Raw genomic sequence first — 15,593 nt, forward strand, 5'->3', positions numbered from 1 at the left:
AAGAGGATTATAATACACCATAGGAGATCTTTTAATAGAAATGTTCACGCATTTTTAAATCCTCTCGGCTGAATGACCTTTTTATGTGTTAACAAAACTGTAGCTCACGTTATTTTCCATGTTAAAATTAATTTAATGGTTTCCCACAAAAAATATTTAAAATTAGATTTAACTGTCATAAGAAAAAGTGTTTTCAAAATAAAGTTGGATTGGGTTTGCGTAGTTTGACAGGCACTAATATTTAAGGTTTACAATATGGCATTCAGAGTGTATACTATCTTTTCTTTGTGCAGGATGGGGGTTGCTGTGTGCATTTAAGATAAACCAAAGAACTCACATACAGAGGACACAATGAACTCCCTTACGGCTTTGTCCTTGATGGAGATATTAAATGCACCATGGGGCCATTTATTCTGGTATAATCATCGTGCCTGTCACTCACATGAAATACTGGGCATTACATTAGTGTTCCACTCCCTTCATAATGTCCGGTGGAAGGGGGGTATTTGTAATCACATCCGATGGCCAAGACATGCTTTGCATCTGCATTTTAATCACATATGTTTTATGAGGAAGCAGTGGTAAATGGAATGCTGGAAATGATTCTTGCCTCCTGTGTATAATGGTGTTGTGCAGTTAACCAAATGAAACACACAGAGAAATATTTAGCTTTAGTTGCTAATAAACTAGCATTTACTAATTTGTTATCAACTTGCATCCTACTCTCTTCTGTTTCTAGGCTTTTGGACTGACTGGACTCTTCTTGACCTTCTGTTCCAATTTGACAAACTGCTTGCCCATGAACCACTATGGTTTGTGGTTCAATCCCATGCTTCCTCCTGTACATATATTATGTCCTTGGCACGTTACTCATCTTACTTCCAGTGTAAGGAGATAATTATATTATTAAAATCATAGACCTGGACTCTTGCAGCTGAAGTATTGTGTCCTAGTCTACACAAAGAAAAGTGCAACTATAAATCACTAAAGTATCATGTAATAAATGTCTCTATTACAATATGACAATCACAAAAGACATTTTTAAGTATCATAATTTATTTTGTTTGTTTTTACATTGTACATAGAGTAAGTCACATGGATGACAGAAAGTGTAGTTGTTAAGTTTTGACAAAAGTATTCAAAAGAAGAAATGAGAAGCAGGACAGCAGCTGGTAATAGTTTAGCTTCGAACAGAGGAGGGCAGTAGTTTACCCAAACATGACCTAGATTTTTTTCTATGGCACCAACATATCATAGTTCACTATTTCATTCATTTACAATCCTTTGCACGTGCCGAGTGTCCACCTCCCAAAACACTGATTTCATATGGTGCTAGAGACCATATTCAAACATCTATGTCACCAAAAGAAATCAGTTTCTGGGGGCAGTAATTTAATACATTTATTACATTTTATGCTATGTTTAATAAGTACCTTTACTTTACTACCTCTAGCTTTTGAATCAGCTGTATTGTATGTGCCCTTCCTGGTGAACCCATTCATTATTCAAATAAGCATTATAAAGGAGCAGATAAATCAATAATTGTAATAACTTATAAATAACACTTGGTATAATTATACTATGTCACAATTAAAGTACTTCTTATTCAAGTCACTTAAGTAATATACATTTATTTTAAAACCACTAATACCCAGATCTCCTAGACTGTATATAGCACATTTTGAATTTGAAAGTCAATTTCCAAAGAGCTGCACAAAACTATACATTTCTGCCTATAATATAATTTTATATATAGTAAATCTGTACTTTGACTATGTCAATTATTAGGCTATTTCTTGTATTGAATCTGAAGATTAGAGATGTGCTTACAGCACTAGCGGTGACCCCATGGAAGAGGAAATCCTACAGTGAGCCAAAGTTCAGGAAGATATTTTGGAAACTGGGTCATCAATGAAACCTGCAGGACACTCCTCTGTGTGCTTGGGTGCTCCACTTACCTACAGTATGTCAGCCCTCAGTCCTCTGCTGTGGAGCCAAAGCACCATCATTACTGCGATACAGTAAGGCAGAGAAAGGTGAGTTAGTGCACAGGAAAGGCAAAATGAGAAGTACTTATAGACTACTGCCAAGGCTCATGGCCCATCTTGAAATGAATAGTGATAGACTTGAATCCGTCTCTTAAAAAATCTTATAGTTCAGGAATAAATTATGTCTTAATACACAGAGCAGCTTGAAAAACTTCGCAAGTTTTACATATTATAATATAGAAAACAATGCAATTGATAAACAGGGAGACACAATTTGTGTTAATTATGAAGCATGAAACATATAAATTTAGGGCTGGGCAATTTTGCCTGAAAATAAAATTGTCAATTTTTTATCAAAAAATTTGATTTTTGATTTGATTTTTTCTCTCTCTCTCCACTAAAAATGTTCTGCAAACTATAGTATACATTCAAAACTGAAAATATTGTATTCAGAAGTTATCATATTTAATCCACTGGCCACTGGGGAAATTTTTGATGAATGAGATAAAACAAATCTTTGACTTAAATATGCAGCCCTAATATTTAACTTGACACCACTGATTTCAAGTTGCATGGCCCCTGTGCTCAACTTTGCTCCCTGTGACTGCAGTGAGCAGTCCAAACAAACTGATGTGAACTTCAAATTCAATTAAACAGTTTAATTGATTTTTTGGCCAGCCCTATGAAAGTTTTTTTTTTTTTTTTTTTTGCAGTTGCTCATGGTCCAAAAAAAGCCTATGCCCCTGCCGCTCTGACTCATGTTTGGTCCCATGTGGATTAATTGAAGTGTTACATGGGGTTTTATTATACACGATTAATCACAACACCTCTTCCCCATAAATTTCTCCATAAATTTCCATACAGTCTAGGGACAAATTCTATTCAACAACAACAACAACGATAATAATAATAATAATGTGAATAGTATTTTTTATTGTAACCTGGTCAAACCTCCTTGTCAAAGACCAAGGACATATTTTTGTATTCAGATATTTGTAAGTGGCTTCCTAATATTGGAATGGTCATTGTTTTCCTTACCCTGGTTTACCAAATGATTATTTTGACTCCACTGGAGGGAGTTTCCACCTCCACTGTTGCCAAGTGATTTCTTAAGTTGGGAATTGTCAGTCCATTCTGCCAAGACCATGAACTGGCACTAGATATAATTACATTGAACTGAAGTTGGTGGAACCTCATGTTTCATAATATCTAACACAGAATAAAGGCTTCCGTTTCTCAATGTTGTTATAGAATGTTTCTAAAAAAAAAGCCAAACACCCCCCCCCATATATATATATATATATATATATATATATATATATATATATATATATATATATATATATATATATATATATATATATATATATATATATATATATATATATATATATATATATATATATATATATATATATATATATATATATATATATATATATATATATATATACACACACACACACACATACATATATATGTGTGTGTCATGTCACGGACAAGGTAGACATATGACATATATACATGTGTGTGTGTAAGAGAGAGAGAGATTATAGATATTATAGATATATATTGTTCTTAAATAAATAAATAATAGCCAACCCCTCTGAATTTAAAAAAATGGGGTTGACAGATTAGACCAAGCCTTTTAAAAAGCTGGGCAGTCTTTACCAGTTCAGTAATGGTAAATCCCACCTTTTGCTTTGCAAGGAAATGCTGTTTTGAACACTCCAATGGTATGACTGGTCCATGACACGGCGGACCCCCGGGATTCATCTACTGTAAGTGCACTGTAGTCATCTGTTTGTCTTTATAGCTGCCATATTTCCTCCCACAGCGTCACTGTCTGTCTGTGGAACTGTGTGAGTCAGTCAATCATCAAACCAGCAGAGCCAATGATGAAATACAGACGGCACACAATGAACAGACTGAAATGTAGCTTTATACAATAGAATTGCTATAGTCTATATATAGACTAGGAGGTATAGATTAGCTTTCATATTGGGCATGGACTGCTCCTTAACTAATACTTATAGGTGAGTTCACAAATAGGGCAAGGCAGAGCAATTATCTGTGATGGTACTGTAATGTTATGAATATATGCATTCATGTTCCCTAAAGGAGGTCAAGAGTCAGAGAGGAGAAGCAGTGTAGGGACCTTTCTTCCAAGATATATCGATGCAGACGCAAGAGATTGGTCCTGGTTTTAGCCAAGTTTTGTCCAGATACCATGACTTGATCCTGTTCCATTCCAGGTTCAGTCCCAGATTTTATTTGTGTAGTAATAGAAATAAAGATAAAATTTGGTTAAACGTTGACAAATTTAGTGTCAGGTGTTGAGTTGTGTGTGAAAACCCACAGACCTATTTTGTGACATTTTAAATGATAATCTTGAAACTATGCAAATTTCATGTTTCCAAAATTATTCAAATAAATTGAGCTAGTATTTGATTTTGTGTATTCAAACACATCTTTGAGACATACAATAAAATGCCATTTGAATATTAATTTAAAGTGGTTTGGAATATACCTGATCCATGCATGTCATTAGAATGTATAGTTTTGGGGTTTGTAGTTTTTCATAATTTTATTAAATCTTTGTGATTACAATTACACTTTTAATGCTTAAATTTAATTAAATGTAGTGGAAAGTGAAAATGTTCAAAGGTTATTCATTATTACTTTATAGAACACTTCCCCCTTTTAACTATTTTAGGAGCTTCTATTTATAGATTTAGTTGTTTTGCAAATTAACTTGCGTGCTGTGACAAACCTCCATCTATCATCACTTATCACTTACTCATGTTTTGTTGTGGTCAGAGAAAGGGTGTTTTGGAGGAATCTGGCTGAAATACGGACTATATGACGTTAGACAGTTAACCAAGATTAAATAATCAAATGAATTTGGACATGTGTTTACAGACATAACATGTAAATATAAAATAACCTTTTGACGGATACATCATTAAACATTGCACTGTACATTTATTTCTACTGGAAATGAATATGACACAATGAAAACAGTACAGTGATCCCAAGCGTAATCTATCTGGGTGAGTAGTCATGGATTTTTCATGACATTATAATCGTATTAATTAGTCTGTACTTTTAACTCCTAATGAGAAAACAGTGAATGCATAGATATTGAAAAAGTAACATACTGTCATATGAATGGCACAGTGAAGTCCATAGTGTGTGCTGCTATATTTATACTTGTAGCAATGTAGGCCAGAATCCAGGTGTGGTCACCTGGCAAACACGTAGGAGGATGGAGGAGAACGATTGCAGCTCAGAGATATTTACATGTCCTGGAAAAGGACTGGACAAACAGACAAGAACTGCAATAACAAATTAACAGTGTTTTATCATAGTAGTGGTATGCCTCATATATTAACTTAGTGAAGGACCCCCTCTGCTGGATGCTTCCCTCTTATCACAACTTGTTCACAGTAAATGCGTCATAGGAAGTAATTTTAAAGCGGTACTTGAAAGTGTACAGTACATTTTTTTCAATTGAGGTCACCACTGCAAATCATTTGTTTATTTGTGATTTTCTTGTATTTATTTTATATGTCAAATGTGCTTCCAGCTTCTGGTAACCACCCTTATTTTATTTAATCTTGAGCTGAAAGTTGCACTAAGAGAGTACATTTACTTGTAACTGTAGCTGATTGCATATATCAATACTAAGAAACATAATCCTATAGTGTATTGTTTTCACATTGATTTGGCATATGTTCTACTTCAGATATTCACAAGTCTTAGTATTTATCCAACACTGGGACTGGCACAAAGAGACCATTGGCTTGTGTGAACTACAAGCTGTACACAATGACAGACATACAGTGTTCAGTTATTAAAGAATACTCACTGAAACTTACCTGTTGCCAATAGTCACTTACCTCGCCATGTCATTTTATATTCTCCAATTCCACTCTCTCTTGTCGGTTTGAATGCCGTTGTTGTGTTGTACAATGGTGTCCTGTACTTCATTGTATTGATGTCCCCAAGATTGTCTCCCTGGTATGTGTTTGTGTTTGAGCGCTGGAGGAGTTATGAGATGTAGATGCCACAGCCCCCTTTGCCTCTAGCTTCTCTCTTTCTCCCTCCCTCCCTGTCACTCTCCCTTTCTCTGCCTCTCTCCTCCTGAATCTCTCTCCCTCCCTCTCTCTTTCTTCCTTTCCTTCTGTCTCTTTCTCCCTCTCTCACCCTCCCTCTCTCTCTAGTCTTTGCAGTCACTATGAGCTGTTCAGTGCCACAGTCATTACCGTGACTCAACATGCTGCCCCCTCACACACAGAGAAAAGAGAGAAGTCTGCAGAGGATCTTTCCTGTAAGTTGTGAAACGGCTCAAATAGTGATATAAAGTGGCAGTGGAGACATAGGTAGGAACACACCCAGCATGACAAAGCATCTTTTACATCCTCATGAATTTCTGCCTCAGTGTTTTTATGATAATGAAGTGATGTGGAACAACCTGCACATTCTCTTTTAAATGTGAGAACACTTTGTCATAACAAAACTGAATCATTTTACTTTCACAATCTAAGCACTAGTAAATAATGAGAGCATTTACACAATATGATTTCACAAGCCGTTCCATGGGTTTCAGAAGGTTAAACAATTAAGACCATTGCCCTAGTGATTATTAACAATCTAAAATTAAATATTGTATCTTTGGAATAGGAAAAAGACCTCAAAATCTTGCATACAACAAGAAGATGAAAAATTATGCTTGACTCCCAGGAGGTAGATCATTATAATATTGATTGGCTTTGCAAAATTAAATAAGTCAGACTCTTTACCTAGGAAATATGGCTTACTTAGTGATAAAGTATTTTGTTTTGTTTGTTGATGTGTAAGCCCTGCCTACTAGTTCTAATTATAGCATAAAATTCCCCACGGTAATTAATACCTTGTAGAAAAAGGGATGGTACTTTGCTTTTATAACATGTATTAGATTGATTGACCAAAATTAAACAAAAAGTGTAATTCTGATACAGAAGAAAGATGGTAGTGTTTTTCTCATCTTGAATTGGTTATGATTCACCAACGCTCTCAAGTGCTTTCTGTAGAAATCACGTTATTACCAGAACAAAATGGCTAATGTGCACTTCCTCTTAGAGACACATGAACAGGGAAAATCCCGTGCTCTGGGTAAAAGGTTGAAACAGGAGCTTTGTGGTGATGGCAGGTGAAACTTTCAATGAGGAAGAATCTGCATTCCTCAGCTGTGACTGGAAACAGCAAGATGGTGTCAAAAGTTAACACAGAAAGAGACTAGGCATGTGTGGATTTCCCATAATTCATTGCTGTTAGGTGAGTCAGCTGACCACACTATATGAGTCAGGAAGTGAAGCATGAGCGGTAGTGTGTGTAACCCTTCACCCACATTATTATTAGACCCACTTCATTTTCATCACCAACTGATAACTTCAATGCAAAGATTCAGAAAGCTCTCCCGGTTAGTGGCTTACACCTTAATATGCCTATTCAAACTAATTGCAACTTGTCATGGTTTAAAATGCACTGCTGTGTAGCACGACAGTAGGGCTGCAGTGCATATGCAGGTATAAATTTGAGTCTTAGCCCCAACAGCTTGTTTCTTTTGGTTCTCTACTACAACTGGGGATAATAGGCCTACATAACGGAGAAAAAATAAACTGCAGATGCTCATTAATTCTGTCAGAGAAAAACATAAACCCTGGACAAATACTATGCACTATATTGTGTGACTTGTAACTCCAGCTAGTCATACAAAGATACCATTCTGTTGTTTCAATAAACTTGTTACCCACAAAAGGCAACCTGACGCTTGAGATTGTGCCTGCTGCCCTGGACTCAGCCACAGTCCTGCATGGTATTTATCTGAGCACTCCAACAAATAGCCCCACTGACCAACATCCTGACCATTGCAGCCTATTACACTCTCTAATCCTTAACAGATGTCAGGAACAACTTTTCTGTACAGAACAAAAACATCTATTCCTCCTTTTTGTTGCCTTACTTATTTGTAGTTATTTGGTTTAGAATGAATGACTCATTCACTTATTTAAAGGTATACTATCTGGAAGGTCCGCCACCTGCTTGTCTCCAGTGAGATGTTATTGCTTTGCCTAGAATGTCCCACAGTATGGCATTAAATCTATCCATCTCCTTGGAAACAAGCAGATGACACCAACAGGACATGTTACATGTCAAATCTGTGTAGAGGTAAACCCACTCACAGTATAAAAGTTCAAGATATTTTTAGCACTAAAACACTTGTTACTGAATAAGCGTAAGCTACATAAAAAAGTTACATACTGTCAATTTATAGTTAATTTATAGCAGTTAAAGATCTGCTATACATTTTATTATAACATTTAGACTACAAGACTACAATTGTTATCAATATGGACTCACAAATATATATAGAGAAAATGTTATTGTGAGACATCACTGTCTCCCTGGGGTGCTGCAGACCAGGCGACAGAAAAACATCTATATTATGTAATGACAGACTGAAGAGTCGAGAGCTGCATCCTTGGTAACTATCACTACAGCAGCACCAAAAGAAAAGACACAGTTACATAACCACAGATTTACTGCATTAAAGAAGAAAAAATATTAAAGGACAGATACACATGTTGAAAAGATCTGGATAGAGAACAAAATTAAAAGGGTTTTTATAACATGAACACAATCGCTATATCATGAGGCATGAAGGACAGGTAAGTTATGAACAGGTTTAATAGTAAACTGTTATATTATAGATGTTATAGCACAATTCATGGTTAATTACTGTAACAATCCAGAAGAAACATTGTGCACCAAATTGGTAAAAATTGGCTTACTAAAAAATACTTCCAAGGTTAATAATTCGTGGGTATGTCACTGCTTGAGGAGAAATACATTGCTTCACAATTCTGTACAACACACATGTGGTATATGAAAAAAAAAAGGATTGGATTAATTATGACTGTTTGAGGTAAAGCCTTTCAAATGTTTCCAGGATATATGTAAGTAGTAGCGCAAATGCAAATTACCGCTTAGCTTTGGAAAAATGCAAAAGTGGTTTCCATGAACCAACCAAAACAAATGTTGGAGAGTTTGTCCATAAGCTGTGAAGTGGATTTGAATAGTGACGTGTGTGGGGCACTCCATAATGGGATATCCCAGATGAACCTTGTTTAAAAAAAAAAAAAAAAAAAATATATATATATATATATATATATATATATATATATATATATATATATATATATATATATATATATATATATATATAGTGTCTAGAGTAAGGGAAGTACTAAAAATGAATCAGTACTATTTGAAGCCCTGTAGGGCGCCGCACTGCTCATTCTTTTAGAGTTTGTCATCAATACTCTCTTTGAATAGAACGTCACAGTGAAGCTGTTGGTCGATCAAAGTTTGACAGATGACACAGAGGAACATGAGCAACTCTTTGTAAAACAAAGAATTAATCAGTTCAGTCTCAGATATTTGACCTCTCACTCAGCAGGCTGAGTTATTGCACGTTTAAGATCAGGCAGACCAGTTGGATAACTAACATGCCTATTACTGTTAGGACACACTTTAGTAATAAATGAGTATTCATATACGGTACACATTTTACACGGTACACAGAGATTTGGTATTTTGGATAGCATAACATGTTTGAATGACATTTTCAGCATTTAAACTTTATTTGTCAATTTGTCAATTCATTTTTGCCAGTTAAACCTATTTGGAGTATGTTTTTGTCTAGACCATCACAATTATGAAGCATTTACTCTTTTATGTGCATAAGCTATTGGGTGATGTGTTCATTTAGTACTGTATTGCAAATTGCTCAGCATTTCTGGAATCTGCACTCTTTACCACCACCAGAGGGCAGCAATTCAATTATCAATTGACCAGTTTTGTAAGCTACTGTTTTCAGGTTTTCAATCTGTTTGGCCTTTTTACTCAGGTCTTATTCAAGTTATAGGTTTGTAAAATGCAAAAGAAAATACAATAAGCACAGTGTAGTCAAATAAAACACACATTTATTGAGGTAATTTATCCATGCTTCAGTCTTTAAAAGGTAGTTTCATCTTCACACAATAATTTAAATGAAACTCAAAACCTTGTTGTCTTATTCCTGTGTGTCCATTAACACCAGATACATGTACAACAATAGTGACTCTAAGGCACATATTAAAACAATTGATCACACAAATAATAAATGCATTCTAACTAAACAAAACTCCTAAATTTCCAATTAGTAAAAGATACTGTACTGTTGAATGTTTTATTGAGTTTTGGCATAGTTGGGGGTAGAAAGTGTAAGTGTAGGTAAACAAAGTGATTTTCACAGTAAAAGTGTCTTAAAGGAGTGCCCAGTATTTCAGCTGTAGTGAACATATGCATCAACCAGGAATAATGATGACCACTTGCCTCTTATTGATCGCAGTATAGAGACTCTCTGATTCAATTATCAGGTATCCCTATGTGTCAAAGAACAAAATGCTCCTGCTGATTCCCAGCCTCCAAAACAAAATGGTCACTTGGTGTTCCCTACTCATTTGCAAACACCATTGTGATTTGTCTTTCTTTAGCCTGTCACTGTCACTTTCTTTAGCCTGTCACTGGTCAAAATGTTATACCTGATTTGCGTAATATCCTACTTCATAGAAAAACAGCAGCCCTTGTACCATCTTCAACTCTTCATCTCAGCCTCTGGTGCTCATGTTATCCTGCCAAGATAGAGGCAATAATAAATATTATAGTAAACACATAAAAATAATTATTCTAATTAATTTCTATTGTTTTAAAGTCTTATTACTGCATTCACCCTTGTATCTTTCCCCAAAATGTTTGGATCCCACATTTGTTGCACAACATGACTATTAAGGAAGGTCAATATGTTGAGGCCACACTATTTAAGATATACTGTAAACAATATACTTTTGCAAGAAACCTTCAACATTAGAAATATCCAATGTAGCTAAGATAAAGTCTTTTATAAATGGCAATTGCAAAGTATTATTGACAGTAAAAAAAATATATAGCACTTTTAATATTGCACTATTTTTGCAATTTTCTGCTGCTGTTACTTATACTAATGGCATAGATATATAGATAAATGCAAAATAACTCACCATCTTGGCTTTGTTCACACACTGCATGTAGGCAGAGGCAATGCCAGAGCAGGACAGAGTCTTCCCTGGGTTTTCTTGATAACACTTCAGGATCTGACTCTGAAGATCCCCACACACTGGCTGGATATTAAAACGACTGAAAAGAAGACATAACATAAAATCTACAGTTTGCTAGAATTTTGTTCCATTTGACCACTACTACTATTGTATAACTTACGCAAAACGATTGAGTGTCTCTTCCTTGCTTTTCTGGAAACTGTCACTAGTCACTTTGTAAAATTGAGAACACTAAAAGAAATACATGTTAATAGACATTTCATTTGATAATACAAAATTATAATAATTGTACATTCAACACTACTAAATTAGTGAGAGCAATTTAAGATAACCATTTTTAGATACAGTATATGCTGTAATACCCAGGACCAACTTACGACATATAAGATCACTTTTGAAAATTGAACCCATCCATAACTAACTGTTTACAAATTTATACATACTTTTGATTCTAATTTCGCAATATGTTCCTTGTAGAGAGTGTCACGTTTCTTCATCTCCTCCTCTCTCATCTCCAGTTTATGAGCCTGTGTGGGATCATAAAAGAGCATTATTTTAAAAACTACTTCAGCCCAACAACATTGCAGCAGTTGGAGAGAAGGTAAAGTAGATAGAAACCGCATGCAATGATAATACCCCCCTTACCTTAAGTTCCAGCCACTGAAAGAAGCCAGACAGGCAAGAGAGAGAAAAAAGGACGATCAGAGAGGGGAGACTTTTGTCATGTATTGGAGTGATCCTTGCACAAATACATGCAGTTGTGTGGTTGAATGCTCACATAAAGCTGCACCATCAGTTTCTCGTCTTCCGTCTTCATGCGCTCCTTGGCGATGGACTGGGTAAGGTTCTCCATGTAAGCTGCTTTCTCCGCCTCCAGTGTCTGCTTCACTTGCTGCTCCACCTGGGCCTGAGCAGCTGCCTCTGCTTCAGCTATAGCGATCGATCTCAGCTCCTCCAGCCTTTTAGAATACAGCAAAACATTAAAAATATGCACTTTTACCACAGCACTTATGTTGAGGGTAGGTCCTGACAAACAAAGATAAATTAAACACAAACTGTTATTTTTAACATAGGAAAGGTTAGTTGTTCACAAAAAAAATAAAATAAAAAAATGTTAAAAGTATCAACAGTTAAAGCTACAAGGTCTGACACTTTATTAGTTTTTATAGTGATACATTTCTTTACTCACTGTTTCTGCAGCACTTGTCTTCTCTTGGTGATCTCTTCCTCCAAACTCAACTCCAACTCAGCTTTAATCTTCTGCCTCAGCCTATCCTCGATTACTTCAGGAGGGACCAGTTCACCTTTAGGGAGAGTAAAAAAATTACACTTATGAATGCAGGGCTAAAAAACCAAAATAAATTCAGCAGTCAATAAAATGAATCGTGTCAAATATATTTGTATTAGTATGTATTTTTTAATAACTTTTAATAATTTCTTTAGTTATTCTTCAAAACTGAGAAAATAACCAATGAATGATAGATGCATATTTAAGTTTAAAGACTTTTTTCTACTTTTCAGTCACATTGTTCAAATCATGGTTGTGAAGTGAGAGAGATCAAACCTGGGGGCTCTGCAGGGACAACTGGCACTTCTTCAATAGGAGTGGGTGCAGTTAGGATCTCAGTGGCCTGTTCAGGGAGCGGCGCTGGTTCTGGTGCCTCGGCAGTGGATTCTGATGGTACTACATCTAGGTCCACTGCAGGAGCAGGCTCAAGTGGAGGTTCAGGTGGAGAGTCGAAGGATAATACAGTGGATGTATCTTCAATAGTGACAGACAGGACAACAGGTTCAGAGGTTGGTTCGGCAGGTGGTGGTACAAGCTCAACTTCAAGTGTCTCAAGAGGAGTGGGTGGGCTCTCAACAGTAACTGGGGAAATGGGTTCAGAGGATGGAGCTAAAACAAGCGGTTCGACAGGTGTAGGTTCTATGGGAGGAACTAAAGCAACAATTTCAACAGGTGTAGTTTCAGGAAGTGGGGTTAAAAGTGGTGTGGCTTCAGTGGGTGGGGCTAAAACAGGTGTGGTTTGAGAGGGTGGTATTAAAAGTGGTGTGGCTTCAGTGGGTGGAGTTAAAAGAGGTGTGGCTTCAGTGGGTGGAGTTAAAAGAGGTGTGGCTTCAGTGGGTGGGGCTAATATGACTGGTTCGACAGGTGCAGGTTCAGTAAGAGAAGTTAAAACTGCTGGTTCAACAACAGATGTCATTTCAATGATTGGAGCCACATTTACATGTTCAACAGGTGTGGACTCAGGAGGTGGGGCTAAATCAGGGGTAGTGTCAATGGGAGGAGCTAAAGTAGGGGATGGTTCAAGGGTCTGGGCTAAAATGATGGGTTCATCAGGTGTAAGTTCAGAGGGTGGGGCAGATATAGGTGAAGCCTCAATGGGTGGGGCCAAAATGGCTGGATCAAGAGGTGTGGGTTCGGTTTGTGGAACCAAGATAGGGGCAAAGTCAGTGGGTGGAGCTAAAATTGCTGGCTGTGTAAGCTCAGGGTTTGCAGCCTCGACTACTGTTTCAACCGGTGAAATGTCAACAGGTAAAACAATTGGTTCTGAAAGTGTTGACTCGGGGGGTGATGCTAAAATGACTGGTTCAAGAGGTATGGATTCAGTGGGTGGGGCTAAGACAGGTGTACATTCAATAGGAGGAGCTACAGATACTGATTCAACAGGTGTGAGCTCTGGGGGAGGAGTCAAATCAGAGGGTGGGGCTACAACAGCTGGCTTGATGGAGGGGGCAAGTTCTACAGATGGAGATAGCATAGTAATCTCAGGGGTTGTATCAGCTACAAGTGGAAAAGAGGGGGGTTCTGGAACAACAACTTGGGGAGGAGGTGCCAGCTCCTCAACAGGTGGAGGAAGTGGTAGTGGTGGAGGTACATCTTCCATTATTGTTATGGGAATGGGACAGGTTTGTTCCTCATTACAAGTTGGTGAAATTGGCTCAGTAATGCTAGGAAGTGGGGATGCAAGCTCTGGAGTTGGGGTTGGCTCTACAATAGATTCAATTACAGGAACTGGAGGAGATTCAATTGTTGGTGGTGGAGTTGGTCCCGGGTCAGCAGCCGGTGGAGGTAGATCTACAGATGTTTCTATGGGTGCAGGTGGGGGTGGTTCTATTGTGGGTGTGGGTATGGATTCAGGTGTGGTCTCTATAGTAGGAGGGGGAAGGGAGTGAAACTTAACAGGTGGATGCGGGACTAGTTTAACAGGGACTGGAGGTGCAGCATCCAGTGATGGAGCAGCTGTAGTTGAGACATCCTGAGTGGCTGAGGTAGACAGGAGTGGGAGGAGATCCTGGACTGAGGGTGGTGTTTCAGGTTTAGCGGGTCCGTTGTCTGTAGGTAGAGGAGTGATGACCTGTGGAGGCTGGCGCATTCGGTTTATGACTCGGTCTGAAAGCTGTGAGAGGAAAAAAAGTTAGTAATGATACAGCAATGTCCTATCTGTGTTTGTTAATTACTTTAAATGTAATATTTAAGGGTTAGATTTTTCATGCAAACAAAGATAATCTTCCATATGAATTACCAAAATAGATAATGGCTATATGTGCGATGCATTTTTGGCTCAACTTTATCACAGTGTAGTAAAATGTAATAATACAGAATTCCCACTTTAAATAGTTATAGAATGATTAGCTGTACTTAGTTACAATGTATAGATCAAAATATTTTCTGGGTAAGGATCATCATTCATGTTTTTCCAGAAATTTAATTGCATTTATACATCAGTTTAAGATAAGGCGATATCAATACATTAGCCTGTCCTACACAATACTGTTATTTGTCAAGTTTGGCAATAGGTATGCCTTTTGTTTTGAGTCATGTGGGGAAGGAAAGTTGTAAAGGTGAACTGAAAATAAGGTGCGCCAAGTACTATCTGAAAAGACCAGAAAGTTTAAACAACCTTTACATGTTTGGGATAATCATACATTAAAGACCTATATTATTATTATCTCCATAGTTAAATTAACAGAGACATGTGCATTCTGTTATGAATCTATTACTGTAGGACATTCCACTGGATACAGTTGAGACAGTTGGCACAAACCATCACAGTATTGAATTTACGCACGTGCAGAAAAGGCATGCAGGATTATTTCTCATATTACTGTAGTGCATCTTGTGTTACTGTTGCTCTCTAATGTCTTTAAGTTTGCAGGCTCCTCTATTACTCACCCGAATGCCCTTCACAAAAGTCACTCCACCTTCTTCTTCTCCCGGAGCAAAACGACTCGTGCCGTTTCCCCCCATCCGGCCAGAGCGTCACCGCAGAATACAAACAAATTATTGGGAATTATTAAATTTACAAGGCGCCTCTATGAACCAGTGCACGCTCAGTGTTATTCAGCTGCAAAGCCTGCCCCGCCCACCCAAGCTGCAACAACGGCTGCTCCCATTGGCTGAAGCTCTACATCGCCTGTT

At 37.2% G+C, this 15,593-nt stretch overlaps 1 protein-coding gene across 2 annotated transcripts; it reads right to left on the minus strand.

Annotated features, from left to right (window-relative positions):
- Nucleotides 1-10,009: 10,009 nt before the first annotated feature.
- Nucleotides 10,010-15,520, minus strand: LOC117372784 (uncharacterized). 2 transcript variants are annotated; one of them, XM_033968642.2, is made up of 9 exons: nt 15,348-15,520; nt 12,735-14,571; nt 12,360-12,474; nt 11,949-12,129; nt 11,816-11,830; nt 11,614-11,697; nt 11,331-11,401; nt 11,114-11,249; nt 10,280-10,708 (listed from the first exon to the last, which is right to left on the minus strand). In XM_033968642.2, the coding sequence occupies exons 1-9, from the start codon at nt 15,420-15,422 to the stop codon at nt 10,685-10,687; spliced, it is 2,538 nt and encodes an 845-aa protein (XP_033824533.1). In that variant the 5' UTR covers nt 15,423-15,520; the 3' UTR covers nt 10,280-10,684. The 2 variants fall into 2 exon arrangements, with proteins under 2 accessions (XP_033824534.1, XP_033824533.1); XM_033968643.2 differs by lacking the exon at nt 11,816-11,830 and having other exon boundaries at nt 10,010-10,708.
- Nucleotides 15,521-15,593: the final 73 nt, after the last annotated feature.

Source organism: Periophthalmus magnuspinnatus, chromosome 6 (genome assembly GCF_009829125.3).
Source record: "Periophthalmus magnuspinnatus isolate fPerMag1 chromosome 6, fPerMag1.2.pri, whole genome shotgun sequence".
NCBI lineage: Eukaryota > Metazoa > Chordata > Actinopteri > Gobiiformes > Gobiidae > Periophthalmus > Periophthalmus magnuspinnatus.

What these genes read in the sequence shown, in the direction of transcription:
- LOC117372784 (XM_033968642.2), bottom strand. Translation starts at nt 15,422, where the DNA reads ATGGGGGGAAACGGCACGAGTCGTTTTGCTCCGGGAGAAGAAGAAGGT. An exon ending in TTGCGAAATTAGAATCAAAA is followed by an intron (nt 11,402 to 11,613) that starts GTATGTATAAAT and finishes TATTTCTTTTAG; the next exon opens with TGTTCTCAATTTTACAAAGT. An exon ending in GTGTGAACAAAGCCAAGATG is followed by an intron (nt 10,709 to 11,113) that starts GTGAGTTATTTT and finishes CTATCTTGGCAG; the next exon opens with GATAACATGAGCACCAGAGG.